At 57.4% G+C, this 27140-nt stretch overlaps 2 protein-coding genes and 2 long non-coding RNA genes across 11 annotated transcripts; 2 read left to right on the top strand and 2 right to left on the bottom strand.

The window, feature by feature from the left end:
- Positions 1 to 3602: 3602 nt before the first annotated feature.
- Positions 3603 to 16700, bottom strand: RBPMS (RNA binding protein, mRNA processing factor). Of its 6 annotated transcripts, XR_005566301.1 has the most exons (9): positions 16628 to 16700; positions 10678 to 10755; positions 10446 to 10484; positions 10261 to 10323; positions 9362 to 9512; positions 8606 to 8736; positions 6862 to 6931; positions 5537 to 5642; positions 3604 to 4897 (listed from the first exon to the last, which is right to left on the bottom strand). XR_005566301.1 is itself a non-coding variant. In XM_039388864.1 (8 exons), exons 1-8 carry the CDS (start codon positions 16688 to 16690, stop codon positions 4892 to 4894), a joined length of 576 nt encoding a protein of 191 aa, XP_039244798.1. In that variant the 5' UTR covers positions 16691 to 16700; the 3' UTR covers positions 3604 to 4891. The 6 variants fall into 6 exon arrangements, 4 of the variants coding, with proteins under 4 accessions (XP_039244798.1, XP_039244796.1, XP_039244799.1 ...); XR_005566303.1 differs by lacking the exon at positions 8606 to 8736 and having other exon boundaries at positions 3603 to 4897; positions 5537 to 5701; XM_039388864.1 differs by lacking the exon at positions 8606 to 8736.
- On the top strand, positions 9610 to 11710 carry LOC114002947. Its single transcript, XR_005566304.1, has 3 exons — positions 9610 to 9836; positions 9948 to 10069; positions 11647 to 11710. It is a non-coding gene; the product is annotated as an uncharacterized LOC114002947 (long non-coding RNA).
- Positions 16701 to 18929: 2229 nt separating the features above from the next.
- Positions 18930 to 21063, bottom strand: DCTN6 (dynactin subunit 6). Its single transcript, XM_027749385.2, has 7 exons — positions 21022 to 21063; positions 20812 to 20876; positions 20626 to 20731; positions 19830 to 19918; positions 19598 to 19645; positions 19349 to 19491; positions 18930 to 19265 (listed from the first exon to the last, which is right to left on the bottom strand). The coding sequence occupies exons 1-7, from the start codon at positions 21042 to 21044 to the stop codon at positions 19167 to 19169; spliced, it is 573 nt and encodes a 190-aa protein (XP_027605186.1). The 5' UTR covers positions 21045 to 21063; the 3' UTR covers positions 18930 to 19166.
- Positions 21064 to 22936: 1873 nt separating this feature from the next.
- LOC120324763 lies at positions 22937 to 25452 on the top strand. 3 transcript variants are annotated; one of them, XR_005566299.1, is made up of 4 exons: positions 22937 to 22948; positions 23325 to 23457; positions 23988 to 24092; positions 25414 to 25452. It is a non-coding gene; the product is annotated as an uncharacterized LOC120324763 (long non-coding RNA). The 3 variants fall into 3 exon arrangements; XR_005566300.1 differs by lacking the exon at positions 22937 to 22948 and adding an exon at positions 23050 to 23074; XR_005566298.1 differs by lacking the exon at positions 22937 to 22948 and having other exon boundaries at positions 23306 to 23457.
- The last annotated feature ends 1688 nt before the right edge of the window (positions 25453 to 27140 follow it).

Raw genomic sequence — 27140 nt, 5'->3', positions numbered from 1 at the left:
CAGGAAGGCGGCCTCTCCGTCATGCTGGTATTGCATAGCTTTAGCTGTTCTCTTCCCAAATGAGTTCTCTTCCCCTCCCCCAGCAAGGGAAGCTGTTGGCTCTCTGCTCAGCACCAGGGAGGTCACACCTGGACACTGTGTCCAGTTTAGGCCTTTCCCTCTATTCAATCCCTACTCCATACCCAGGGATGCTGGGAAGGGTCTGGTTGGAGCTCTCAGGCTGGCCAGGGCTGGGGGCAGAGGGCCTGGGAGGAGGAGTGGGGAGCTGGGGCAGCCTGATGTGGTGAGGAGATGGCTGGGGGTGTATCCAATCACAGATAAAGTGATGTGCAAGGGGCAGTGAGGAGGATGATGTGGTCAGACTCTTTTGGCAGCCATGGCAGGTGACATAATAGGGAAATGTGGGAAGTTTGGCTTGGATATTAGGAAAAAAACAGCTGGTGGGGAGATGTCTCCTGCCACAGAGGGAGGCTTCAAGCATCTCTCAGACAAGACCAGGCTGCCCAGGTCTCTTACTGGCAGCAGTTGTGTAGCGAGAGGGAGGTTGAATCAGAGACCACCTGCAGCTCCTTTTACCCACATACTCCTGCGGGTCTGAACCCTTGTTCCTTTGGTACTTCCCAGCATCCTGTAAGAGCAGTTCTTCTTGTGTCTCTCTGGCTTGCTTTCTGCTGCTTTGGCTTGCAGGGTTACTCAACAGCTCAGGAAAAACAGCCATGACTCTGAAAACCCGTCAGTGCTTCTGTGGCTGGGAACCACGTGTCAGGCTGCACCGGCCTCGTGGGTTGGACATTGTGCAGAGTGCAAGCACAGCAGGGGGAAAGGATGGTTAAGGCAGGAAGTTGTCCTGCCATTAAGTTAATTTTTTGACTATACCTGCACTTCTGGGCTTGCATCCAAGGCCCGAAGTACTTGTGCGGTTTCTTCCTGCCTCCATCACTTTGGATGTGTTCCTTATTCCCTCCTGAGCTGGTTATTAATTATGGAGACTGCAGAGATGAAGTCCAGACTCTGCTAATGGTTGACTTCCCCGGGTTTTAGAAGGAGCATTTCAGTGACCTGCTAATGGTATTTTTTAGCTTTTCTTTTTTAAGCTCCACCATCCTTTTGATTTCTACTCTGAGCGAGGCAGGTAACAGTGTTCAGGTATTGGCTGGCTCTCTGGGCAGATCCCATCTGCAGCACCCCCGCTCATCTCCCTGGGTTAAAACGTCCTCCTTTTCATGCTGGCAGGGAGCACAGAGTACCCTTGCCTGGCAGCATTCAGGCAGTGCAGTGACCCTTGCTGGGTGACGCCTCTCCGTTTCCCCAAGCTTTAGGAATCAGGAGCAAATCCATGCTGAGCACTGTGCCAGGCCCCAGCGATCCTCACAAAGCCACCCACCCCTTTGCTCCTGGCCACCAGCTTCCCTCTCTGCCTGGCCAAACCCCAATGCTATCTCATCTTTTCTCTCCCGGCCTTGTTATTCCTTCTCCCCCTCTCCCGAGGAGGCCCAAGGAGCGGACGCTGGGCTTGCTCCTCCTCCCTGCCCCATCCAGGCTGCGGGTGCTGCTGGTCTCGGCGCCGGCTCTGTCTGCCCTTTGCTCTCCCTGGCCCAGCTGGCCTGCCTCCATTCCCATGGCAGGATCCCCTGGTCCCTGTCGCTGCTGCCAGGCTGCCTTCACTGCTGCCTGGCCCCCCCAGTCCTCTGGGAGCTACAGCTCTCCTCCTGTCTTGTTCCTGTTTCTCCACTGCTCTGATGTGGGCAATTAGCCCTGTGTTTTACTTTGTAGATCCTGCCAGGCTCTTCCCTGCCTTCCCTGCTGCTTCCAGCCTGCTTCTGGTCAGCAAACCTCTGTGCAGGGATGCACAGGAAGGAGCTGCCTGCATCCCCTCCTCCCCGAGCTTAGGCTTGGTGTTAGGGGAACGGGGAGGGAAAGACTTGGGAAAGTGGAAACAATGAGAGTGCAAAATCTTCTCGGTTTGGTTTTTCCAGCTCTGCGTGTTCATATCCCCCGGGACATATCCCTGGTATCAGATGGCAGCACTGGCCTGGGAGTCCCTGATCCCGTTTTGCAATCCCCCAGTCTCAGCCAGCAGCTCAGGCCTTCCTGTAAGTGCCCCGATGGTCACGGGGAAGGAATGTTCCCCCGGCCACATGGGGAAAGGTCACCACGGGCAAAGGGGACGCTGGGACTGGGCCGATGAGGGCAGCGCCGATCAGACCGGAGCCAAAAACATTCTGGCTTACAGGGGAAATGGGAAAAGAAAAAAAACATTTCAAGAGGTTAAATATTTTGGGCAAGGCCCCGCTTCCTTTCACAGGGCACATCTCGGAGCAGATGCAGTGCCCAGGAGGACGTGTGTGCGTGTGTTTCATCGCTCTCTTAACTGGAGGATGTTTCCTGCTGAATCTGTTCCCAAAAACATCTGTGTGTCCGCCTGGGACAGAGGTTTGGGCCAGTTACTGCTGCTCGGAGCAGCCCTTGGGCTGAGCAGCATGTTGTGGCTCCCTTCCCTTCCTACCCTGTGCCTGCCAACAAACCTCTCCCCTGGATGCAACTCGGAAGGAAAGCTGTGACTCGTGGTGGCGGTAGCCGCAGCGGGATTAACATCCAATATTAAGGGCTTAACTCATCCCTGCCAGCCAGGGGTTCCAAATAACTGCCATGCCTTGTGCCTTTTTTTTCCACCCTGGAGTTTGTAGCTGCCTCGGCTAAGCTGGAGCTTGCTCCTGGCACTTTGTTTTGAGAGCCTGGCCTGTTGGCTGAGGCTCCTGGGAACTCTGGTCACATTTATTGGGGTGGGGGCGGAGCGGAGAAAGGAGGAGGAATTTCTAGGTTGGGCTTATGAACCCGAGTTTTTCAAAATTCCCAGCGTGTTAAAAAAAATACAAAGCTAATCTGGCCCTTCGTCTCTAGGTTACGTTTGCCTCGGCCGGGGCTGAGCTCATGGAAAATTGCAGCTTAGCTCCTGTGCTCCCTGCCAAGATTAGTAGGTTTAAAAACTAACTGATAACATCTTTGTAAACTTGGAGTCATTTCTCTAAAGCCTGCTGATCCTTCCAGCCTGGATTTTGGAGCTTTCCTAGAGATCCAAGAGAGCCAAGCAGGACGATGGTATCTGCCCCAGAGTGTCTTCAAATACCCTGAGGGAGCAAGGAGGCTGCTGTTCCCTGAAGGGTGTATTGGGATCCCTCTCCCTGCTCCTAACCAGACACACGGCACACAACCACGCTCTGCACGTAACTTATAATAATCACCGGTTTTATTATTAAAAAATTACAATAGAAAAGTACCTTTAAACATATTTCCAAAAGCGGAGTAGACAATGTGGAAGCTTCTCTCCTCTCCACGAGACAAAGTACAGGAAATAGTTTGCTAAAAGAGTTAGTCCCTCGCTTGGGAACGCCGGTATCGTTCCTTTTAGAGCCACTCTGAGGTTTGTTTTGATTTGATTTCTTCTCACATCAGTCCCATTTTTTACAGTCCCATTTTTTACAAAAAATGGACTACAGTCCCATTTTTTACAAAAAATGGACTACAGTCCCATTTTTTACAAAAAATGGACTACAGTCCCATTTTTTACAAAAAATGGACATCAGTCCCATTTTTTACAAAAAATGGACATCAGTCCCATTTTTTACAGAAGACTCCAACGGGACAGTTGCCCAGCACGAAAAATCCCATTTTCTCATCCCCCTGCCCCACCCTGACAGCCAAAATCTCAACTGTCTTTATTTTGGCCCACCCACAGGACGAGAGGAAGGAGGAAGGAAAAGGTGATGATGCTGAATGAGGCCATGGACAGCTGGGAAACCAGCTACAGTGAGGCCTGGGCAGTGGCTGAGCTCACTGTTCCTTGCAGCTGGAATGAGGACAGGGGAAGGAAATGGAAGGAGGAGCTTTGCACCTCCCTTTGCAAGAAACCGAGACCTGATATGAGGTTTTGGGTTGGTTTGCTCTGTTCATTTCTTTCTGCAAATTCCTCCTGGAGCAAGGAGAAGGAGCAACTAGTACATCAAGCAGTCTCTTTGCTGGTACACTACCTCCGTAAAGGGTGTTGGCAGCTTCCCTTCTTGTCTTTGCACATGGAAACATGGGAATGCCACGCAGCGAGCGGCCGGACTGGCATAACCTCGGTGCTAAAACCCCAGTCCAGCGCTTCGGCGTAGCAGGAAGAGTTTTTCTCATACAGCAGTTTACGTTGCCTGTAACAGCTTGAAGCAGCCATGGCAGGAGGAAGAGGAAGAAGAGGAGGAGGCAAGTTGTCACCTTGCTACATGTGCGGGCCGTGTGCCCATCCCTGATCCGAGCCGTTGCACCCCGCGGAAGCTTTGCGCAGCAGCTACGAACACAGCCCTAAGGTACAAAAAAACCACCGGAAGAACGTTCCTGATTGTCCTGCCTGGTTGTCATTTGGTACAACTGGGAAGAAGACAGTAATACTGCAGTGTCCACGGACGTCTCGCCGACACGGCTGGAGCACAGTTCCTGTAACCCCCGTGGTGTGTCTCGACATCTGCACACACGTGAACGTCATGCCTTCGACATGCAGCTGACGGGGGGCCGGGGGACAATATAAGACTCTTAATTACACACCTTCCAAAAGTCAAGCACGAAGCCTGTGGTCCAACCCGGTGTAAGATTGTCCTCTTTGAGGAGCTTTGGTACAAAAATACTTGGCTCTCGTTTTAGTCTGCTTTCGTATGGTTCTGTTTGAAAAGTTCAAACACTACAACAATGCCTGTCAAACCATGCTTTCGGGAGCAACACACTCTTCCTTACAAATATACAGTGTAAAAGAGGAAAATATTATTACTAGGTAATGTTTTTCTTCTAGGAGAGCAGATGTGTGATAGAGGCTGTGGGAAAGTCTTGGAGGAATCCAAACTCGTGTGAGGGTTTTTTTTCAAGCCTGTAACAACAGAAAGAGGTGTTAAAAAAAAAAAGGCAGCTGTGATGGAGGAAAAAGGGGCTGTGATTCATCTCTCGTCCTTCATGGGGAAACTGCTGTGCAGCAGCATGGGGGAGAGGGAGGCTTGTTTTGGAAATCTGTGCCTAGTCCTCACTCCAAGGACAGGGAAAGGCAAGGTGGGAAATGGCTGTGCAGAGAGACTGTTGGCATCCCAGGTGTAAAGGACCCCCCTGGTCCCAGTTTGCTCCTCCCAGTGGCTGAAGCCCCTGGGGTTTGAACTGGGAAGCTGAGAGTTAACTTGAATTTTGCACTTTAAGAGGAATTCAGTCTCTGTTGATCCAAGGCAGGAAGCGAGGACGGAGATGAGATTACCGGGGGTAATTCAAAGCTGAGAGGCATTCCTTGGCTGTGGAAACCCTCGCCCCAGATAATAATGACGATAAAGGCGGGAATGGCAGGGCCGTGGTTCCGGCTGGGCAGCAGCGGGAGCAGCGATGCCACCCTGCAGGGATCAACCCCAGGGTCACACCCGCCTCACTGCCTATTCCCTTGGGGACAACACATTGGCTTCCTCACCCTTTAGCCCCCTCCCCAAAGCAGCCAAGCCCACGGGACAGCCGGACGCCATCCCGGCCTTACCAGCACACTGTGGTCCGGCGGAGAGCACGTCACCCCAGTAGCCGCCTTGGAAGACTCCACTAATACCCACAAGACTGACTGTAGGCCACCATCACACACCTGAGACCTGCGGGAGGACACAGCGGAGGGTGAGGGACGCTGGCACGGGGGGCTGAGGTCGCGGTGCTGTGGGGAGAGGTGGTTTCACAGTGGTCAGAGCCGGCACTTCCCAAGGGGGCAGTTTTCACCTTAGCCCTGCCCTGATGGGCTCCAGGCAGCAAGTACAGGACAGGGCCAGGCTGGTAGCAAAACCCTTCCCTGGGCTGTGCCCTTCTCGGGTGGAGGAGCCTGGCAGGGAGCCAGGAGGTCCCCAACCCTGCATCCCCACCACCCACTGTGGCTACTGGTGTTGCTGTGGGCTGGTGGACCTGTTCCAAATGATTCACTCGCCTCCCCTTCCCAAATACGGCTCTGCTTACATTTTATCTGGAAAGTTTGGCACAGTGCATATTTTGGAAGAACCACTGGTTCCCAAAGCCTCGCCGCTCCCTATTTTTATCTGCTGGGCCTAAAATAGCCGGTAAGTTCTTTGTGGATCCAAGTCTGGGTCCAGCTGCAGCTAGGGCTGGGCCTCCTGCCCTCCTGTATGAGTGACCATGGGAGCATGGGCAGCCAATCCCAGAGCTTTGGATGCACTGGGTGTGGAAGCAGGAGGCTTCCCAGCAGGGATCGGCAGTGTGCAGGGATATTCCCAACCGGGATGGTCAGGGTGGGTGGGATCATGGGGTAAAGCAGTGCTCAGCATCCACTGAACCTCTTTCCCCTCTTCCACTTGGGTCCCCTTTGTTTATTTATCCATGAAAGGCCAAGTTATTTGCAGAGCATGTCTTGCAAGGCTTTTTCCATCCAAAGAGGTCCCAGATGGAATCGGATCAGTCCCTCCCTCCAGCCAGGCAGCTTGGTGAGGCTGCACTTCTTATTTTGGCAGCTCTACCACCCCGAGCTGCCAGGAGAGTTTTCATTAAGGTTTAATGAGATAGTTGTGTTGGGGCTCCCTTCTTTTCCATCACTGCACCCCCTCCCCAGCAGGATGCCTTTTCCATCCTGCCCCGGGACATTTGGGAAAGTGTTGGGGGTGAATGGTGGCAGGGACATCCCCTTCCTGGGGGCAAGGAAGGCAACTGGACTTAAGGGTGCCTGCTGGAAAGTGGCCTCACCAATAGTCTGGCTACCCACCCTGAGCTGCTGGAGACCCCAGGAGTTGTGGTGGTGGGGGAAGGCCAGGGTGAGGTTAGAGGTGGATCCCAGCCAGCGCAGGAGGATGGGACCGGGACAGTGGCACTCACCCGGCATTCAGCAGAACTGACGGGACTTCCAGCCCTGAGAACCAGCCTCGGAAGGAGGGAGCCAGCGCATCTGCAGAGGCAAGGGGGACACAGAGTGAGAGGGGGGTAGCCGCCCACCCTGGCAAGATCCAGCTGCTTCTGGGATCCCCTTTCCTGGCCTTCCCCAGGCACAGGGTGGAGGGAGGTCAGAGCACAAGCAGTACAGCCATCCCAGCTCCAACCGGGACAGTAACACTGGGGCCAAGCACAGCCCCCAGCATCCTTGCTTCCAGCAGGATGGAGCTGGGATAGCAGCACCACAATCCCACTGAGCAGGAGTGAGCTCATCCCTCTCAGCTTCTCAAAAGCCCGCTTGAAACAGGGTGGAAAACATCAGACGCCAAAACCCAGCACATGGTGCTCAGTGCCCTGCCAAATAACACCAAGTCAGCCCCCGTCCATCCCGAGGTTCCTGGTCCCGCCGCTCCCTGCAGGATCCAGCCGAGCAGCTCCAGTTTGGACAGTGGCACCCATCTCCAGTGCCCCCCACCAAACCTGCATGGGGAGGGGGGGTGGGAAAGGTGCCACCACCGTGCTTTCCCTTGTGCTGATATTGCACATCAGGTAATATTTCTTCTGTCTAACCTCAGCCTAGGTTTTCCCGAGGGACCCTGGGAGCTTCTGTATGCCTCCGTTTCCCTCGCTGTCGCTTCTCCGAGCAGGGCAGGTGCTGCCTGTTAGCAGTTATTTGACAAGGCGAGTACGTAGCTGCAATAATATTTACTGCTGCTCTTCCTATGAGCAGCAGGGCACAAAAAGCTGGAGTTTCGTCCAAGGTTTGTACGCCGAGCGCTTTTTCACACCCTCCCGCTCAAACCAGCCCCTGGCTGCTCCGGCTCCCAGCAATGGTGGCTCTGGATAACCTGGCTCGATCCTGGTGGGCCAGGGCCAAAAGCCCCTTGGAAGCAGTTTATCCAGCTAATCTGTTTCCATGTGCTCGTTTTCTCCTGCTCATCGCCGAATCGGAGCCAGCAGCAAGGAGCAAAAGCCAGGATGATGTCTGGCGCAGATGCTGGGGAGGCAGCTGCCCATTCCCCCTTCATGGCAGAGGTCTTTTCCCCGCATCCCCACGATGTAAGGCTGGCACTGCAAAGAAATCCTCTTCCTCCTCCATTTCCACTTCTTCTCTTCTTTCCCCAGCTCCTCTCCCAGGCGGATGGTTAATTTTTAACAGCCACGTGCTGCCGTCGGGGGGCCGCCGGCGCTGGCAGCCGGCAGAAAGCACTTGTGACAAGGCAGCACCTCGTCAATAAAAGATGGATCCTCCATTTGCGCTTCGCTTCCCTCTCCTTCTCGTCAGAGCCGCTTGGCTTCACACCCCATGTCCGGCACACCACATCCCAGCAATGCTCCAGGGGCTCTGGAGCCCCCATCTCACACACCATGCCAGCAGCCGGATAGCAACGAGTGACGGGGGTGGTCCAGACCCGGAGAGCATCCCCATCCATCCATCCCTCCCTCCCTTCCCACTTGCCCCACCACGGGCGGCAGCAAAGGTAGGAAGGCAGAGAGAGGTGTTTGGGGAAAGGCAGGATCCCTGCCAGCGCTCAGCTCCATTTGGGAGCCATCCCTAAATCTCAGGGAGCAGGGAGTGAGTGCCTGTTAGCCGGGCAGAGGTTAGTGGTGCGGCGGGCACCGAGGGGGAAGGGGGTCCGGGGAGGGTAGAAGGGTGAGCAGTGGTTGGTGAGGGATGGGTTGGAATTACCTGGGCGTGCAGTGAAGCGGGATAGGTGAAAGCAGGAGGAGGTAGAGCAGGTGCTAATTCCGCTGGGTACAGAGGGTACGGCCCCCACACTTCAGGGCTACTGGGGTAAAGTGCAGGCACTGTGAGCTCATCTGCAAGAGAAGAAGAGGGAGAGTTAAATGGTGACCGCAGGGCCGCCACCCCTGCCACGTCCTTCCTTCTCCCCCCGAAGCAGGAGCAGAGCTTCCCCCAGAGAAGTGCAGGATGTCACCGCCGAGAGCCAACGTGGTACTGGGCTCGTCATCTCCAAAAGGTTTAATGATCCCAGGGATCCAGCAGAGGAGAGAATGTGGCTCAAGCCTGTGCACAACAGCAAGGTGAGGAACCGGTGTCCACGCGAGAAAAGCTCTTCCAGAGGCAGAAACAGGTATGGAGCACTCACGGCAGGACATTGTTGAGACCCCCAGATGTAACGAGGAAACTCCCCGGCACGGAGAAGCAGCACCTTAGGCTTGTCCCACTCCCAGGCACCGTGCCAGGCTGACTATTACCTGTCCTGGGATCCTCTCCTTTTGGGGACTCCTGGCAGCAAGCAGGTGCCACTGCTTCCAACTGGACCTGGCATTCCCCACTGCCACCCCCTCACGGTATCCCTGCTCCTTCCAGCACCCAGCACGACATCACATTCCCTGAATAAGGTGTTTTCCCCGGGATGGGGGCAGCCCCCAGCGCCCGCCACCCCAAACCCTTACTGGCGCCGCAGGCCCCAGTACTCACAGGGCTCCCGGGCGATGAACTGAGGTACGGCGGTGGGGAAAGGGGTGCTGGGGTTTGGGGTGCCCACCAGCTTGCTCTTGGCCATCTTGGTGTTGGCCTTGGCGAACTCCAGCCGCAGCGTCTGGGGGATCTCGGGGTCGAAGCGGATGCCCTGCGGGAGGGGAGGAGGGAGGGGAGGCACGGCGGGTGGGCGAGCGCTGCCGCGTGCCGGCCCCCGCAGCAAAAATAACTCTCTCCCCGTTATTTATGGGGTATTTTTTCAACTTCCAGCCTTGAAATGAGCTAATTTGCCGGGCCCCGAGGCAGCTCACATTCCTCCAGCATCTTTAGCATCGGCACCATATTTGGCAGTCGGCATCCCCGCAAGGCCAAGCTCTTATCCAGAGGGATTAGTGGAGCCAAAGAAAAGAAGTTTTACATTGAAAATGAAGACAGGGAAGAAAAACAACCCTAAACCAAAACCCGGGGAGAACTGGTGAGGAACTGCAGAACCAGCTCCACATGATTCTGCCCCTGACTATTTCCAGGTAACTCCACAGAGGTAGAAGGGAGCTGCTAAAAGTGAGATTTGCTTTTCCTTTTGCAGATTTTGCCGGGATTTTTCCTGCTGAACAAACAGGAGAGGCTGGGAACGGTGTCTCTTGCTTGTATTTGTATCTAAGGCTCAAACCCTGAGAGTTCAAGCCCTCCTGGATGGCCCTGAGAAAGGTGAGAGGGATGCAGCCCCCTGGGAGGGAGGATGTGGATGAGAAATAACAGTGGGATTGTCTGGAGGGATGGGGATGCTATGGGGCGTGGGAGCTGCACATCCCCAGCGTGGAGGAATTGAGGGAGTATCTGGAGACAGGGAAACAAGGAGAAAAATGGGAAAATGGAGCAGCCAGGCTGGGCACACTCACGTTCAGAGCGTTCTTCGCCGCCTCTGCCTCGGAGCGGCTGTCGAAGCTGACGAAGCCCACGGGCTGTGGAGGAAGGAGAAGAGGAGCCTTCAGTCAGGTGGGGAGCAGAGGGGATCCCCCTCACCCCAGGGACTGGTGGTGCCAGGGAATGGTGGGATGATTGCCCCCTTTGGAGCGGCTCCTACCTGCTTGGAGGTGAGTTTGATGAGAGACCCCTCGTACCCCTGCAAGGAAAGGATAAAAAAAGGTGTTCAGTGGAGATCCCCACCATTAAATAATAATAACTGAATAAATTGACTGAATTAGATTTGGTGGGGGGGGGAACCAGTGGGCTCCCAGATCCCAGTAAGTTGTTTGGGGCTGGGGCAGGGGCCAGCTCCACACTTCCAGCCCCCCTTTCCCTCACCGGTTTGGTACCTTAAAGGGCCTGAAGAGCAGGTAAAGTTCCCGGGGCTTAATGTCCAGAGGCAACCCGCTGACAAAGAGTGTCCTCACCTGGAAAAGAAGAAAGAAGGTTCCTGGGGATACTCTTCATCCCTAACTTGGCTTCCTGCAGCCAGAGGGACAATGCCAGCCCAAAGGGAAGCTCCTGGGCAGCCAAAAGCCTTAAGCCGCAATTGAGTGATGCAGAATTTTTGGGAGGGGTGTCCCCATCCTTCAGGTGACCACGGAGGAAGCTGCTAAGGCACCATGGAAAGGTAACGGAGACCTGTCCTCACCCCACAGAGTGCTCTCTGGGCTGAAAAAGCTTCCAGCATCCCAGCACCTTCCTACCCCGGTCTGGCAAACAGGATCTCTCCAGGCATCCCCAGCGGATCCAGGACTCTGCAGACAATGCCTATTGTCTCAGTTTAATTGCAGCAGCTCATTAAGGACTGGGAGAAGCAAATCCCAGCTCTTCCTCCTGGAGGAATGGCTGGCCCTGGTTTGGAGGGGGCTGGGTTTAAGCAGCTTGTTCCTGGTTTGTAGAAGTCACCTTTTAAGGGGTTTTAACCCTTTTTTGATGGATCTAATGTTTGTGGTGGTGCAGCATCCTCAAAGCTGGTGTGTTTGGCAGAAATCCCGCTCCCACCAACTCCGAGGTGGGATGTGGGGCTCCCCAGGGATAGGCAAGCCCTGTGCTGGGATGGTTTTGCTTTACAACCAGCTCATAAGTGGTGAAGCAGTGTGGGGAACTGGGTCTGCTGCCAGTTCCCCCTCTCCTCATCCACAAAATCTCATCTGAACACTTTGGGCTGGAGGAGGGGAAAACTTTGATTTATTTTATTTTATTTTTTTGGCCACGCACCCTGCCTGCCCCATTCCCGGGGAAAGAGACATGGGAAACTGCCAGAAACAGCCAGCCCAGGCCTATTCTTCTGCTGACATTTCTTCTTTCTCTTGCAGATAAGCTATCTCCCCCATCTCCCAGCCTGGGAGCAGCAAACATTCCTGCTTTGTGGAACAAAACCTCTGGCTGACCTGTATCTGTTAAATAACAAAAGGTACTCGAGCTGTTTGCATATAGCCCTTGTGCCAACAGCCCTGGTGATACCCATCCTGGTACCTGTGTTATCATCATCATCATCATTCCTGCAGGTACCAGCATCCAGGCCCGATGGGATCGGCACAGGGGTGTCCTCACCCGTTCCTGAGCCAGGGCTGCAGGCAGGCACAGCCTGATAGCCTGTCCTCTCTAGTGGAGCCACCCAGGGTGGGCTGGAAGCCCCCCCAAAGCACCTTGGGGGACCTCTGCCAGATTTCTGCTGTCTCCCAAGACCAGAGGCTGATGGAGCATCCCAAGGCATTCAATATTGCTCTGTCTCCCCATGGAGACAGTGCCCAAATTTCTCCCAGCAGGGAGGCAGGAGGAGCTCCCCTTGTGCTCATGAAATTCAATGTAAAGAAAACAAATTTATCCTTTCCTTGGGGAAATAAATATTTCCTTTCAGACAGGTCTGACTAAGCGTGGCTGCTATCCGGGGAATTGGCTCTCCGGATGCATCCACCTTCCCAGCTGGGTTTGTGAGCATCCCTGCGTGGTGTCCCCTGTCTCCATCATCCCTGGAGCAATTCTGGCAAGCTGGCTTCCCATTTCTCCTCTCCCTGGGGAGCTGCATGAAACACCAGGGGTGTCGGCGACAGCTCCGGGTGGGGGGAAACCCACTGCCAGTTTGCAACATCCCTAAAATCCAAATCCTACAAGCCCAAGCCTGGCAGATCATTTATCCCCAAAGCCATGTGGGAGAGAGGCGGGAGAGATAAAAGACCCCGAGGAACCCTCCGAAATTCAGCCCTGCAGAAGAAGGGCTTCTCTTCCTTAATGACTTGTTTTCTTTGGAAGTTCAAACGCGGGTCGGCCAAGTTTGAATCCATAAAATTACACAGCGGCGAGAGGGAGAAGGGCTCCAAAGGATCCCCCAGCTGGTTTCCAGCCCCCAAAAGGCCTGGGAGAGGAGGGAGGGATATGAGCTCGTGGGTGCTCCCCATCTGCACCCCACAAAAGGGGCCTGGGGTGTACCGAGCCACAGGGATGTTTGAGTAGGTCCTATGCAAACAGCATCCTTTTGCTGGGTAACAAACAGGTGGAACTGGCAGAGTAAGGGAGTTTCCTCAGGGATAATCCCAGCAGGCTGGACGGATATCCTTTTGCCAAGGGAAGGATCTTAGCGGAAATATTACTCCTGCCCTTAAATGGAAGGGGAGCTTCGGCTCACAGGGAGCTGCTCCAGGTTTTCCCGTGCCGAGAGATCCCAGGGATTCAGTCACCATCCTCTACCAGAAACACACTCAGGGCAAAATCCCACCCTAGATTGGGGAAAAAAAGCGCCTTGTCAGCCAGCAGGCAAATATATGCTCTTCCATGGGGAAAAATGACCCCTTCTGGCACGCAGATTGGGTGAGGTGCCTGTTCCCAAGTGTCTCATGGGATGGGGCCAGACCTACAGCTCCCAGGCAAGGATTAGCGAAGGACGCTGGAGCATGGGATCCCTGCAGCCCAAACCCCCTTATTTTTTATTTTTTTTTTTGACAGCTCGAGCTGTTTCGTTTCAGTTCTGCTGTACAAATATTTTCAGTTTCTTCTCGGTGGAGCATTTCTCCATCTCTCCTTCTCCTTACAATTTGAGGGGAAACCAAAGTTTTTTTTTCCAGGTCAGAAGTGCCGATGTTGGCTCTGGGAAGCTGCTGGCCATGGGTGCAGCACCTCAAAGGTGACCACCTTGATTTCCTTCCATTTCCTTCCATGGAGATGGCAGCTATGCATGAGGAGCGCTCCAGGTCCCCTTCCACAGTCCTTCTCTGCTCCTGCCACTGCACCCCACAGCTCCCAGATTTGCCAGGGCTGCTGGATCCCTCCTCTGCCTCCTCACTCCTGGTTTTGTCCCCTCTTGGCTTTTATTGTCCCTGTAGGACAATCTCTCTGCTACTCTCTCCCAGAAGCCACCTCCATCCCACTTCTGGCCCTCTCACCTCTGCATCCCACCGTCCCCTTCTGTTGTCCTTGAAATTCCATATCCCATCTGGGGCATTTAAAGGATGATGGAAAGGGTCTAGGGGGGTTTGCTGAGATGGTCAGGGCTGGAGACACACAGGGAGAGGCAGGGCCTGGGCCAAGAGGTGGCTGGGGTTGCGGAGGAGAGGAGCATGGATCAAGGATGGCCCAGCACGGAGAGATCCATGATGGAGCACTGGCAGCCCTCCTCCTCCTCTCCTCACCTTAAGCCACAAGCGAGGTTCCTGAAGGTAAGGAAGCACCAGGGAGGCATTACCCTGTCTCGGACCCCCATCGGCTGGCAGTGCCCAGGGGGATGCCGGGTGTCCCGAGGGATGCCGGGTGTCCCACCAGCACGGTCACGGTCCCCTGCCCCTATCCCTGCCCAAACCACCTCCGGTGAACGTTAACAGGCTGGGGGGGAGGCGGGAGGCATCCGGGTGATTCATCCACGAGGCATTTAATCGCCTCCTTCAGCCCGGCTCCCCGTCCGCCCGTCCGCCCCTTCCAGCGGGGCTCGCTTTAATTCTCCACCAGCCGATTATCCGCTTGACTGCCCGCCGCCGGAGAGGCACCGCCGGGCAGCCGGATCCCGGCGGGAGCGGGAGGGCGATGGCACGGGGCTGCCATGGAGCCAGGGAACAGGGCGAGCAGAGCTTCTCCCCGCACCCCATTCCCGGCAAAGCGGGGTGCTGTCGTCCCTCCCCCCCCGCGCGGCGGGGTGCATTCCGGCCCCGCCGGGATTAGTCCTGGCATAAATACTCTCTTGGCTAATGGAGCGTCTTCCTCGGCTGGGTTTAGATTCCCGGGCTGTGTGTACGCATGCCTTCAGCCCGCAAAACTCCCCGACATAAACAAGGCTGAGGCCGAGGGATGCCGGCTCCTCCGCCCGGGGAATGCGGGAGGACCGGGATCAGCCTCCGGCCTCGCCACCCCGCAGCCTCTTGTCCAGAGGGGCAGACAAACGTCCGGTGACGGACAGGAGGAGAGGAACAGCCCTTGGGGAAGAGCGAGTCCAGAGCTGCCGGGGCTGGAACGAGGAAGCGGCGGAGGAAAAGGCAGCGAGAAGCCAAGGGAGCAGATGGGGGATTGCAACAGAGCGGAGGAGCGGCGGGATCAGGAGGGGGTCACACACGACCATGTCCCGCCCAGACTTTGCTCCCAAACCGTCCGGACCCCACGCTTCAAGGGGGAAAGGAAGCAGGAGCACGGGGGGATGCGACAGAGGGGCCACGGGGGAAAATTTTATCCACTCACTGGGCGCACTACCCCCCAGATACCACCCCTGGTGTTCCCTCCCCACGCCACGGTCCCCCGGGGTGAGGGATCTGGCATGGGATGGGAACGAGGGCCACGAGCCGGGCTCTCCGCAGCCGCTCCGCTACCAAATAAGGCCTCCGCCGAGCCTTTTACATGCCGTTCTCGCCCGGCCAAAGTGACGTGACCGCCTTCCCAAATTGTTCTGGCTCCTCCGTGGGGAACCCCCTGGCTCACAGCTCCCCTGTGGGTACCCTGGGGAGGAGGCGAGAGGGATAGGGAGGCCACCCGGGATGCCAGGAGCAGGCAGGAGGAGCGGGGCTGAAGTGGGGGCTTTGCCCACCTGGCAGCAACCTCACTGATCTCCCCGGGATAGGGGCTGCTTCTCCCTCTTTTTTGGGGGGGCAGGAGCCTGGAAGGCAAGCCCTGGGAGGGGAGAGGTGCGGCGCAGTAGCCGGGCAACCCCCTTCCCCTGCGCTTAAGCAAATACTCGACAGCACCGGCTCTTCCAGCCTGGGCTCGGCAAAACTCCTCAGGGAAAGTACCTGCCTGGCACCGGAGGAGCTTGGCTTCGCAGCCGTCCCCTCCAGGGCCTCCCCATGTCCAGCATCGAAAGATCAGGGGTTCCCCAAGTGCGAGTAGTGCGACAGCCGACCCCTGGCCCCCCGGATCCAGCCGGGGGGGGGGGCACATGCCGTGCCGTTGGGGAAGGTAACAGGCCTCCACGGATGTCTCCCACTGCCACGTTCGGCCGAGCCACAGCCGCGGGACCCGGCAGCATCATCTCCCACACACCCCTCGAAGCCACGACTGGAAAACCTCCCCATTATTTAGGAAACTTTTGGAAGTTTGAGGCCAGAGCCACCTCCAGAACAAACAAATGAAGGCAGGCAACAGCGGGCCATGGAGCTGCGGTGATCCCAGCGCTGGCCATCAACCAGGGACCCCAGTACGAGCCGGCCGGGACCTGCCGGAGCAGCCCGGAGGGTGGAGAGCGAGAAGGAAGAGGAGATCCCAGATCGGAATCTTCTCGCTCTCACCCTCCCACAAGTCCAAATTCCCATCTCAAGGTCACGGGCAAAACCAGGAACTTTGCGGTTGGAACGCAGAAAGCCAGCTCTCACCGTGGCGCGGCATGGGGTTGGTCCACCGTGGGGGAGATGTTTCGGACATTTTTGGGGTGAGACCCACGGGAAGGGACGCGTGGCCGCTGGATGCGCTGCACCCACCAGCACCGGCAGCACCAGACACCGGCCCCGGGACCGGGGGGAGCCTGGTTTGCACCCCACGGCCCCGCGGAGCTGCGTGTGTCGAGTGGGGCTCCCCGCGCCCGCAGGTCCCCGCCGGGGAGCCGGAGGGGCGTTTGCGGAGAGGCCCGGGGGGATGCGGGCGGTGGATGGGGGCGTCCCTGGGAGCGGCGATGCGCTCCCCGCCGCTCATCCCCGTCCCCCCGCAGCAGCCCCGCGTACCTGGAGCCTCGTAAACCGATGAGACACCCCCCCCCGGCGAAGACCCCCCCTCCCATCCTGGGTGGATGCGTGGGCACCCGCGGAGCGCAGCCCCCGAGGATGAGGGTGGGGAGGGAGATGCCGGACCCTCCCCCCCGCCCCAAAACCCCCGTGTGTGTCCCCCCGGTACCTCCTCCTCGGGCAGGCCGGTGTCGGCGGGGCCGCTCTCCCGGTCGGCGGGGAGGTTGCTCATGGTGCGACCGGCCAGGCTCCTCGTCCCGCCGGCGGCAGCCGCGTCCGGGCGGGCGGCGCTGGAGGCTGGTCCCGGCGGCGGCGGGGGGGCCGGGGCGGGGCGGCGGGGCCGGGGAGGGACGGGGTGGGGGCGCGGCGGAGCGGAGCGGCGGGAGGCGACGCGGGCGCGGCGGGATGGAGGGGCGCGGGGTCGGGGGCACGGGAGGTGCGAGACGGGACGCGTGATGCGGGGTTTGGGAAGGCGGGACGCAGGGCTGGGGAGATGGGACGCAGTCCCAGGAACATAAGACTCACGCTGGGGACGCTGGAGGTAGGGTTGGCGACACGGGACAGAAGGCCGGGGACACAGGGCACCGGGTTGGGGATACTGGACAAGACTGGAGGCATAGGACACAGTCTAGGACCTGGGGTTGGGCTTACAGGACACGAGGCTGGGGACACAAGGCACAAGGATGGGGAGATGGGCACAGGGCACAAGGCTTGGGGACATGGGGCACTCCCAGGGACATTGGACACAGGCTGGGGACACAGGTCAAGGCTGGGGAGATGGACACAGTCCTGGGAACACCGGACACATGGCTGGGGACATGGGCCACAGTTCCAGGGACACGGCTGCATCAGGGCTGTGGGGCAGAGGAGGGGACAGTGCTGGGGACACTGGATGTAGGACTGGGGACAGTGGGGGGAGCGGTGGGGGCTGATCACCCCAAACCAGCCCCACCTGGGGGGGTCAGTCCCTCCTCACCTGGCCCCAGGGCTGCATTTGGGCTCCCTGCTTAGGCTGGGCTTTAGCTGAGCCTGCGCTGGGCCTAGCACCCTTCTCCCTTCATCCTAGAGCTTGGATTTGGGTTGTCCCAGCCCTGCACATCCCCACGGATGGGGCTGTGGTCCCAGAGGCTCGGCTCCAGAGCAGGGTGACAAAGACCCTGGGGGTGAAGCCCAGCAGCTGTGTCCAGAGCAGGTGCTGCCTGTGCACAATGCACAGGGACCGGAGTGACCCCGAGGACATCCTGCCGATGGCACGGGGCTTGTTCCAACGGGCATTTAAGGTCACAGCTTGCCTTTCTGTGCCTCAGCGGCCAAAACAGACCTGAGGGCAGCTGCCTGCATGTCCTGCTGGCTGCCTGGGGGACCCAGCCCAGCCAGCGATGGGTTTGCAGCCTCCCCACAGTGGCAATTTACAGAGCAGAACCTCTTGTGCCGGGAGGGAGATGGAAATGAGCTGTGCCAGCTGGATTTGGGGGAGCGGGAAGTGTCTGGCTACAAGGACAGGTGACCCCCAGAGGGAATCTAGAGTGCAGGAACTGATCCAGTCACTCCAATCTGCTGGAGCCTTTTGCTTTTGCGAGTGGATTCCCAGCTAAAGAGTCCTTTATCTTTGGGCAAGGGGAGAAGCTGGAGAGATGTGTTTTCCCCTTCCACGGGCATCGCCACAAAACGCTTTGTCTGGACAGCAGATGGGACAATATTCCCAACCCTTATTTGGACTCGGCTTTGGGGAAGAGCTGCAGTTCCCCGGTGGCGCTGGAACACGGCTTGGAATCACAAACCAAAAAAACTGGCAGGTTTGGATTTCTGGTAGCCATGAAACTGAACTCAGGGAGAAAAATCCAATTGGCTGTGGTGGGGGCTGCACCACTTCCATGCCTTGAAACCCCGGGTCCCAACCCAAAGCCCCACGTCCTGCAGAACTTGGGGTTTCTCTGCAGTGGTTGCTGATGCTCTCCCCTCTCTCTTTCCTACAGGAATTTCTGCTGTGGCATTGATGTCTGTCTGTGGCGGGACACACCACCAGGTTGTGTCATACAGGGAGGCTGTGATGGACGGGGGAGGTTGTGGACATCCCTCGGGAATCTGTGGGGCCAGCTAGGAAGCGTGGCGATTCCCAAGGCTCCAGTAGAGTGGCTTGGCGAGCGAGTGGAGGAGGTTCAGCTCCGTTCTGGGCCCTCTGGGAGGGAAGCCGAGCAGGAGCAGCCCTCAGGGGCAGGGACAGAGGGTGGCACCGGGTGCCTGGAGCCTTTCCCACCCCAGGACCCGCGTGGATCCGGGATGCGGGGCCAGGTCCCCCGAGCAGCGCGGGGCCACTTCGCCCTCTGGTGGCGGGAAGGGGGAAGAGCGGCGAGGTGGCACCGGGGCTGTCCCCGAGCTGTCCCCGGGGGTGACGCGGCGACACCCGCCCCGACAGCCCTTGTGTGACCCGTGCACCGCCCCCCGCGGCGCTAAAGGGCTGCGGTTCCCTCGGGCAGCAGAACGGGTGACATTTTATTCCCAAAACAAAGCGCGAACAATAGTTACTGCGGGAGAGACAACAGACCCAAACCTGGCCTGAGATTCCCGGTGGAAGATAAATAAAGGACACAAATAAGCAATAAATTGTTTGATGGAATGAGGATCACAGAGACCGGATACTTCCCGGAGTGTGTAGTGCTTCCCAGGACCAAACACCCGGCCAGGCACCGGGAGCAGCAGGCAGATGCTCAGCTCTTGACAGGGGTGGACGTGGCCTTCATGGTCTTCTTCAGGTGGTGGTAGTTGGGCAGGATCTTCATCAGGAAATCCAGCTGCAGCGTCTGGGGCTGGAAAGGGAGGCAGGGGAGATCAGGCAGCAGCCCGAGGGGGAGAGGGGGTGCGGGTGTGTCCCCCCGTGTCACACACCCACCTGCGGCCGCTCGGTCTGCACGCGCCGGAGGCAGTCGGCCCCGTAGATGACGGTGTTTTCGGGGATCACCTCGTAGGTGTTGATGTTACAGCAGGCCCCGATGATGCAGCCGCTCGTCAGGATCACGTTCCTGCCAACAAATGCTGCCAGAGAGGGAGGGGGAGAGAGGAATCCCTGTGAGAGTCGTCCCCCGCAGCGTCTACGGGAGCAAAATCTCACCGGGGCCAAAGATGATGAGCCGAGACTTACCTTTGGATTCGATGACGTTGTTGTCTCCCACCTTCATTGCTTGGGAATCTACAGGTCTGTGCTAAGTAAAACTGTAAAATGCTTGGCTTTTATTTCAACAGGTAAAACCCTGATGCCATTTCCGAGCCAACACCCAGCACTGGGATGTTTGAACATGGACAGAGCCCACACCTGCCTCCCCCCCGTATCGGTGTGGAAGTGCGGTGTATCCGTCACTCCACAGCAAGGATACAGCACCCAACCTCAAAAACATTGTTGGTGCCGATGACCATGGGTTTGGGCTCCACATCTTCAGTCTCTGGGGTAATATTTTCTGGATAGCTGCAAGAAGGAAGAACAGATTTCCCCGTCAGAGATCACAACTCAGCAACGTCCTGTTTGGCAGCTCAATTTCCTGACAGACTGAAGCCATGTACATCCCACCCAATCCAGCTGGACTGTCAGAGTTTTGACACTGCTTAGGATTAGGATCCTTCTCCTCTGTCAGCTGGAGAAGGATTCACAGGGAGGACTTAGCAACCTTCCAGTATCTGAAGGAGGCCTACAGGGAAGCTGGAGAGGAACTCTGCGTGGAGAGGAACTCTTAGTGACAGGACAAGAAGTATTGGGTACAGATTGAAAGAGGGGAAATTTAGGTTAGATATAGGGAAGAAAAATTCTTTACTGTCAGGGTAGTGCGATACCAGAACATGTTGTCCATCCAGGGCACTTGTGGCTGCCCCAACCCTGGAAGTGTTCAAGGCCAGGGTGGATGGGGCTTGGAGCGGCCTGGTCTAGTGGAAGTGCCTATGCCTAGTGCCTACGGCAGGAGTGTGGAAGGAGATGATCTTTAAGGTCCCTTTTGGAAGGTGCTTAGCATCCAATAATTCTATGATTCCATGACTTCTTCCCAAGCCACAGTGCCACGGACATACACGAAAGCATGACAGTTTGGGATTTTTTATTTTTTTTTTAAATAAATTCTGCCTCCCCAGGGGTTTTAAGCCCACCGACGCCCCGGTGACCCCCCCGCCCGGTGCGGCACGGACCCGTTGATGATGAGCGCCTGCTCCTCGATCAGGTTCCCTTCCCCGATGACGATGGGCCCTGCCTCGGCGATGATGCGGGCCTTGGGGTGGATCACGGTCCTGGGCCCTGCGGGAACAGCGCCGCGTCACCCCGGGGCTGGGGGGGCTGACACGGGCCGGGGTTTGCGGGGGGGGCACAGCCCTTACCGATGGTCACGTCCCCGCGGATCTCGCTCTCCACGCACACCACGGCCCCCGGCGCGATCTTCACGCTGCGGGCAGGGACGGGGCGGTCACGGGCGAAGGGGATCCGCCGAGAGCGGACGGACGGGGCGGCGATGCGGGGAGGGGACGGCGCCTCCCGGGGGTGTTTTGAAGGGATCGGGGGGGTGATCGGGAGGGAGGATCGGGACTCACCTTTTCTGCGCCTTCTCCGCCATGGCCGCTCCGGGCGCCTGCGCGGGGCGGGGCACCGGGGGACGGGCGGGGCACCGGGGGACGGGCGGGGCCGCCCCGGCTGTGCCGCCCCGGCTGTGCCCGTCACCGCCCGCACGGATCCTGGAACCAACAAATCGCGCATTTTGGGGGGGCTCAGAAACGGAGACAAAGTCCCGTGGGTTTTTTTAGTTGGTTTTTTTTTTTTTTTTTTTGGGGGGGGGGGAATGGTTCGAAGTCCTGCGTTGTTGGCGCTTGGAACCAGTCCCAGCTGGGCACTCTTAGGGCAGCGAAAGGGAGACTCGAGTCCTGCTTCGGGAGTTTTAAGGGTTTGATGGCAGAGCCAAAATCCTGCGGTTTTGGGGGCTCAGGATGGGTGAGGGGGCGGGGGCGAAGCCACAAGAGGGGCGGGGCGGGCCAGTGGAAGGATTGGGGAGAATTTATTTCCGAAGTCGAGAACACCTGACATCTCGGTACAAATCTGCAACGGGACTAGGAAAAGACGCACCCCCTGTTCTTGTCAGGGCTTTTATTATCCCTGCTCCCCCCCCCCCCCCCCCCCCCCCCCCCCCCCCCCCCCCCCCCCCCCCCCCCCCCCCCGCCGTGGGGTTCTTCAAACGTGTGTGCAAGAACTTATCTTCTCTCGTACCCGGGAGTGAGCTCCTTTGGAATGCAGGAAGAGAAGACACCTAAAAATTTATCTCTGGGAAACATGACTTTTTCCAGGCAGGACGCTTCCTTAAGCGAAAAACCCTAATCTCCTAGTAAAATCTTTCAAAAGGATCTTCTACAGTTACAACCCCTCTCTCCTCATCCCCGCCTCCCTCTTTCCCCGCAGCCGCGGGGTTCGGGACGCCGATTAAAAAAGCCTAAAGGGCCTTGAGTCCACCACGGGGCCGGGACCGCTCGGCGGGTCCTCCTGTGGAGTCCACAAACACCGCCCGACACCGCTGGCGCTCCGGCCCGTCCCGACATAACACATGGGGCTCCGGGGACGGGTTCGGATTTGGGGCAAGTCCTGCACGTGTGGTCTCAGAAACAGACCTCGCGATCTCCAGCGCCTCCAAACAGCTGCCTTTGGGGAACAAAATCCGGGAACTGCGGTCCCGGCGCGCCCCGAGGGCTGTTCCTGCAGTACCGGGCGGGTTTCGCCAGACGGCGCCACCGAGCCCGTTGGTGCCGCAGCCCCGCCCCGCTCCCCCCGCCCCGCAGGTGCCGCGCAGGGACCGCCCCGGCCCGGCCCCGCCCGGCCCCGCCCGCAGCCCTTTTACCGAGCGCCGGCGGGGCCGGGGGAGGCTTTGGGGTGTGCGGGTCGGGAGGGGCCGGGGAGTGCCGTGTCCGTGTCCGTGTCCGTGTCCGAGCTGCCCCGTCGTGATCCCGGGTGTCCGTGCCCGGCAGGGCCGTGTGTGCGCAGAGACCTTCGGGCACCCGCGGCACGGAGGGTGCGGAGCTCGGCCCGGGGTCGGCCCGGGCTGTCCCGGCTGCGGCTCCGGCCGGGGGGGCTCGAGCGGCCGCCCCCGGGCCGTGCCGGGAGCTCGGCTGTGCCCGGGCCGGGGCCTCTCCCGGAGGGATGTGCGGCACGGCGGGGAAAGCGCCTGGAGCTTTGTGTTGTGTACGCGAGTGTTTTCCCCCTGTCTTTGCACAGGTTCAGCTCTGCGGGAACTGCCCGGGGGGCTGCCGGCCAGAGCCGCCCGAGGATGGGGCTCCCCCCGAGCACGGGGCAAGCGCAGCCACCGCTGGGACCGGGTCAGCCTGCGGGAAGGTTTCCTGATTGCTCCCGTCCCCAGAGCAGCTGTGCCTCGTTCCCAGAGGTCCCGCCTGGGCAAGCCCGGCTCAGCACAGCGCCAGGAGAGGCTGCACGGGAGGACGAGCCCGGCCAGGGGCAGGACACAGCCCTGCCCCGGGAGAGGTGACACGGCGGTGGATGTGCGGGGAGTGCTCTGACACGGGCTGGGCTGGGGGGTCTGTGCTGGGGGTGTGCGGCAGGGTTGGGCCCCTCGTGGCTTTGCGGAGGGGAGAGCGCCTTGGCCGCTGGGTTATGGACCGGGGGAGCCGGGGGGCGTTTAGGGGCGCCTTGTGCTGGGCAGCGGGGGCCGGGTAAGCCCCTTCCCTGCCGGGTGACCCCGGGGGGAGCCGTGGCAGGGCTGCGGGGCTGGTGCTCTCTGGGTGTCTCAGGGTTTGTCCCGGAATCCCAAAGCCTTTCCCCGTGCAGGGTTACAAGGCAAAGACTGATCTCCCTTAGTTTCTTGGTGCTGCGTTAATGCTTTTTGCTCGTTCTGTGTCAGTTTGCAGCCTGGCTCGTGGTTTCCCCTGGTGCTGGGGAGTGGAGGCGAGTTGTGCTTCCTGCTGGGAGAGAGAAGGGCCTTGGGAAGCTGCTCCATGGCCCCACAGCTGTGCCGAGCCTGGGAGTCTGTCCAGGTAAGAGCAGGGCTTATACTGCCAGTGAGGAGCTGGGTTCTGCTGTTGGAAGACAGAATATGCCCGTGCCTTTAAATGCAAGGACAGGCAGAAGCTGGGAGGGACACTGAGCAGGTCTTAAAAGAGCTTGATTGTGGGAGAAGTGTCCAGGAGAAATGGTTCCTTTTTTGCATGGAGGCAGTCTGCAAGGACAGGGGGGTTGCTGTGCTCTCTAGCAAAAATACTGCCCTTGGGATGTGCAGGGTGAGGAAATGTTGGCCCCGTGTGGGCTGGAGCAAAGGTGTGTGGGTGGCTGTGTGTGACAGCCGTGGGTGTGCAGGAAGGGGGTTCTGGTGCCATTGGAGCTGCCAGGGAGCCAGAAAGGGCACAGTTGTCTGAAAAAGGTGCAAGCTCTGTTGGCCTCTGTTGACACCTGCACCAAAGGAGATGCAAATTTTTCCCCTCTTGGTTGCAGACTTGACAAAGCTCCCAGGAAAGGAAGTTTTAGATTCCAACTCACCTTTATGCTAAAGGTTTCCTTGCTCTCTCAGCAGGATGTGGAGTGCCACCGTGTCCCTGAGGTCACCCTTTCTGCTGTTGGGAGAGCATGAGGTGGATGGAGAGGATACCCAGGCATCTGCAGGCACAAGGGACTGGTACAACTGCAATTTTCCTCCAGATCTCATAAGGTGGACTTTGAGGGTACCATGGGTAATGTGCCAGCTCTCCTGCTGGAGTGTTTGTCTTCTGCTATATTTGAACACAAAGAGTAAAACTAAAGTCAGGTCTGTTCTGGAGTATGTTACACTCATGCAAAGCTCCTTCCCTCTGTTTATTTTCTGTTCTGAAAAGCACAGTCTGGGGTTCCTGGGCACTTCCTATTAAGTGATACCATGAAAATAATGTTGTACTGAAAGGGGAAAGGAGCTGTCTGTGGGAGGTCAGATGTCCCTGATAAAAGCTATCTGTTATTCAGTCAGTAAGCTCTTAAAATATATTACAGCGTGCAGGAATGCCTGGCTTCTAAAACTCACAAGCTGAGACTTAGAGGTTTCTTTGAAGAGCTGAGTTCAGGCAGCAGAATTGCCCCCCCAGGAGGGACTCTGTGCCTGCTCTCCCGTGGCTCCAAGGGATCTCTGGCCCTTCACGCCGGCACCGAGATTTTCTCGGGAAGGGCCTCAGATCCCCGGACCAGTCTGGGACACAGGCAAGATCCCCCTGCCTTTAGAAATGAGGCCTTCTTGTGGCTTCCTCCCCGTACCCGTTGGTGGGTTCCAAAAAAGGACTCTTGAAATGCCTTTTGGGCTGTCCATGGCAAGCTTGAGACCAAATTGGCCCCCTGGAGGGACAGTGCTGTGGGTGCCCCCCGGGTTGGGGCACCCCGAGGACTCCAGCGCGCACCGAAAGGATTATTCGGGGAGATCCTCGGGGTGCCCGGCCCTGGGGAGCTCAAAGCAAGGTCCCTGCAATGGATTCAGGCATTGCTGAGAGTATCCCAGGGGTCCCTGTCCCTGCTATACATGGAGCTCTCTAATGGACTGTAATTGGGTGATAAAAGTGGTGCTCCAAGTGCAAAGGAAGTGTGGGATTGGGATTAAGAAATGAGCAGTGATGGTGCAATTGGCTGTTTTCTCTGGAATGTAATGGTAAGAGCTGCAGGAGTGCCAGGTGTGTGTTCCAGTCCCCAGCATTTGGTTTGCACCTGTCCTGGTCAGACACAAGTCCAACTTCCTCAATCCTTAACATAATAGAGAGAGAATTAAGGATTGGCAGTGTTAAGGTGATTGGTGTGATAGGGGTCAAACTGGGAAAACATTGGGGAATTCCTCAGTCTGTCTCTTTGCCAAACTCACCCAAACCTGTGCTAGGAAGGGATTGATTGGAAAAGTTGAGGCAGCAATGAAATTGGAAACTGAAAATATTGATACTGTAATTGCTGAAACTAAATGTGTCAAAGCAGCAGCTTTTGTTGTGCAGGGAATAACTCCTGTCAGCAGCAAGGTCCCAACTGAAGTGGCAGCTGCAGTTGTTCCTGTGGTGTGGGCCAGTGGACTTCCAGGAGAGTGGAAGAGGGCAGGACCTGTAGGTATTACCCCTAATGTGGGATCTCTATGGGTAAGGCAAACCCAGTATCCTTTAAAATCAGAATGCCAGCTTGGATTGGATGCAGTAACAGCTAAATTGGCTCCTCCTGGTTTGCTTGTAGGACATAAATGCAAGAACCTGCCAAGAAAACCAATGTCAAAGGGGATTGATTAGTGCAGGACCTGAGAGAACCTCCTGAAATGACAACCTCGAGGAGTTTCCAGTATTGGATTGAAAAGATGGCCTTTGCTGCATCTCCTTGAGCAAGGAAAGCCAAGAAACCTTTGCTTTGGAAGGAGAAAATCTGGAAAGCGGGAAGGAAGAAAGGAAGCCCCCTGACTCCTCCCTGAGCCCCAGACAGCCCATGAAGTGCCTTGCTGGGAATGGTAGGATGGGCTGGACTCTGGATTGCTCCCTCTGGATGTGTGGTAAGACTGTTCTGCCAACTTTTCCAACAGCCTGTAAGCATTTGCTGCCTTGTCTAGATGGTGCAAGGGCAGCCTTTAAGCAGCTGAAGCATTCCCTGAGGAGAGCTCTGGGTCTGCCAGATGTCTCAGAAGTGTTGGAAGCATCTTTGGTGGGGAGGGCAAACAAAGGACAAGGTGTGCAGTGACCCCCCTGAGAAGGGACTTTGAGTTAATGGCATCCCTGCAAGTGAACTTTGTGGGCTGTTCCCCCTGTAGGGCAGGTGATAGTCCCAGCTACAGTGATGGGGAAAATGGTTAAAAGGGAGCCCCAAAAGCTGGAAATTTTCCTGGAGGCTCTTGGCAAACAGAGTTTCCTGAGTTAGCCCTACAAGAAGGACAGTGACAGCTTTTGAGTGCTGGTAGATCCTTTGAATAGATAGCCTTGAGTGTGTCCTTGTTGCACCAGCAGGCCTTGTCAAACTCCTTATATTCCAGGAAATATGCATATTGAACTTTAAAATGATCTTCCTAATCCTTTGTTGTCTTGAGGCTCTCCCCTCAGGAACTCCAGGAACTCCTGGTGCCGCCTGGGCCGATGGATTGGACGCCCCAGCCCCTCCGTTCCTGCCCAGCCCCTGGGTCCGTGTCCAGTGGTGGCAGTGCCAGCCCTGCAGGTGAAGTGGGAAGGGCCTTTGCAGGTCTTGTGGGTCACATTTATGGCAGCTGAAGTTGCAGAAAAAGGACCTGGGGTCTATTATTCTTGAGTTCAGAAAGCTCCTTTTGGTTGGTGAGCAGGACAAAGTGGATCCTTCAGAGTTCCCACCCGTGTTTGTGTCTCAGCCTGTGTTAGGATTCAGGGCTGTAGCTGTTGTTGTCACTGAGGAGTCAAACTCTGCTTTAAATCATGAGACATTGACCTGATGGCCCAGTGTCAGGAAAAAAGTGGGAATGATACCTGAGTGTTGAGATGTAACAAGAGCTGATCCTTTTTGCAGTGGGATGTAGCCTGAAAAGTGCACAGAGCTGAGCCCAGGGATTGAAAGGGACCAAGCAAGGGAGGTGAAGAAAGAAGGAAGAAGGGAAGTGAGGCAGCAGGCAAGCAGCACCAAGTTGCTGTGTAAGCAGGTGAGTTGTGTTGAGGTTCCTCAGGCAGGCCCTGAGGACTTTGAGGGCTCCAGACAGAGCAGACCTGGGAAGGCCCTCGGTGAAGCC

The sequence above is a fragment of the Pipra filicauda genome, unplaced genomic scaffold, assembly GCF_003945595.2.
Source record: "Pipra filicauda isolate LSUMZ 115617 unplaced genomic scaffold, ASM394559v2 scaffold691_size150487_pilon, whole genome shotgun sequence".
NCBI lineage: Eukaryota > Metazoa > Chordata > Aves > Passeriformes > Pipridae > Pipra > Pipra filicauda.
The sequence above is the reverse complement of the archived record's forward strand: the minus strand, read 5'-3'. Positions and strand labels throughout refer to the sequence as shown.

Bases quoted from the DNA above. Each gene is read 5' to 3' on its own strand.
- RBPMS (XM_039388862.1), bottom strand. From the start codon at position 16,690: ATGAGCAACCTCCCCGCCGACCGGGAGAGCGGCCCCGCCGACACCGGC. The intron at 10,756-16,627 runs GTACCGGGGGGA...CTTCTTTTCCAG, and splicing joins CCGGCCTGCCCGAGGAGGAG to GTGAGGACACTCTTTGTCAG. The intron at 9,513-10,260 runs GTGAGTGTGCCC...CCCCTCCCGCAG, and splicing joins CGGCGAAGAACGCTCTGAAC to GGCATCCGCTTCGACCCCGA.
- DCTN6 (XM_027749385.2), bottom strand. From the start codon at position 21,044: ATGGCGGAGAAGGCGCAGAAAAG. The intron at 19,646-19,829 runs GTATCCTTGCTG...ACAGACCTGTAG, and splicing joins TGTTTTTGAGGTTGGGTGCT to ATTCCCAAGCAATGAAGGTG. The intron at 19,266-19,348 runs GTGGGTGTGTGA...CTCCCTTTCCAG, and splicing joins TGCAGACCGAGCGGCCGCAG to CCCCAGACGCTGCAGCTGGA.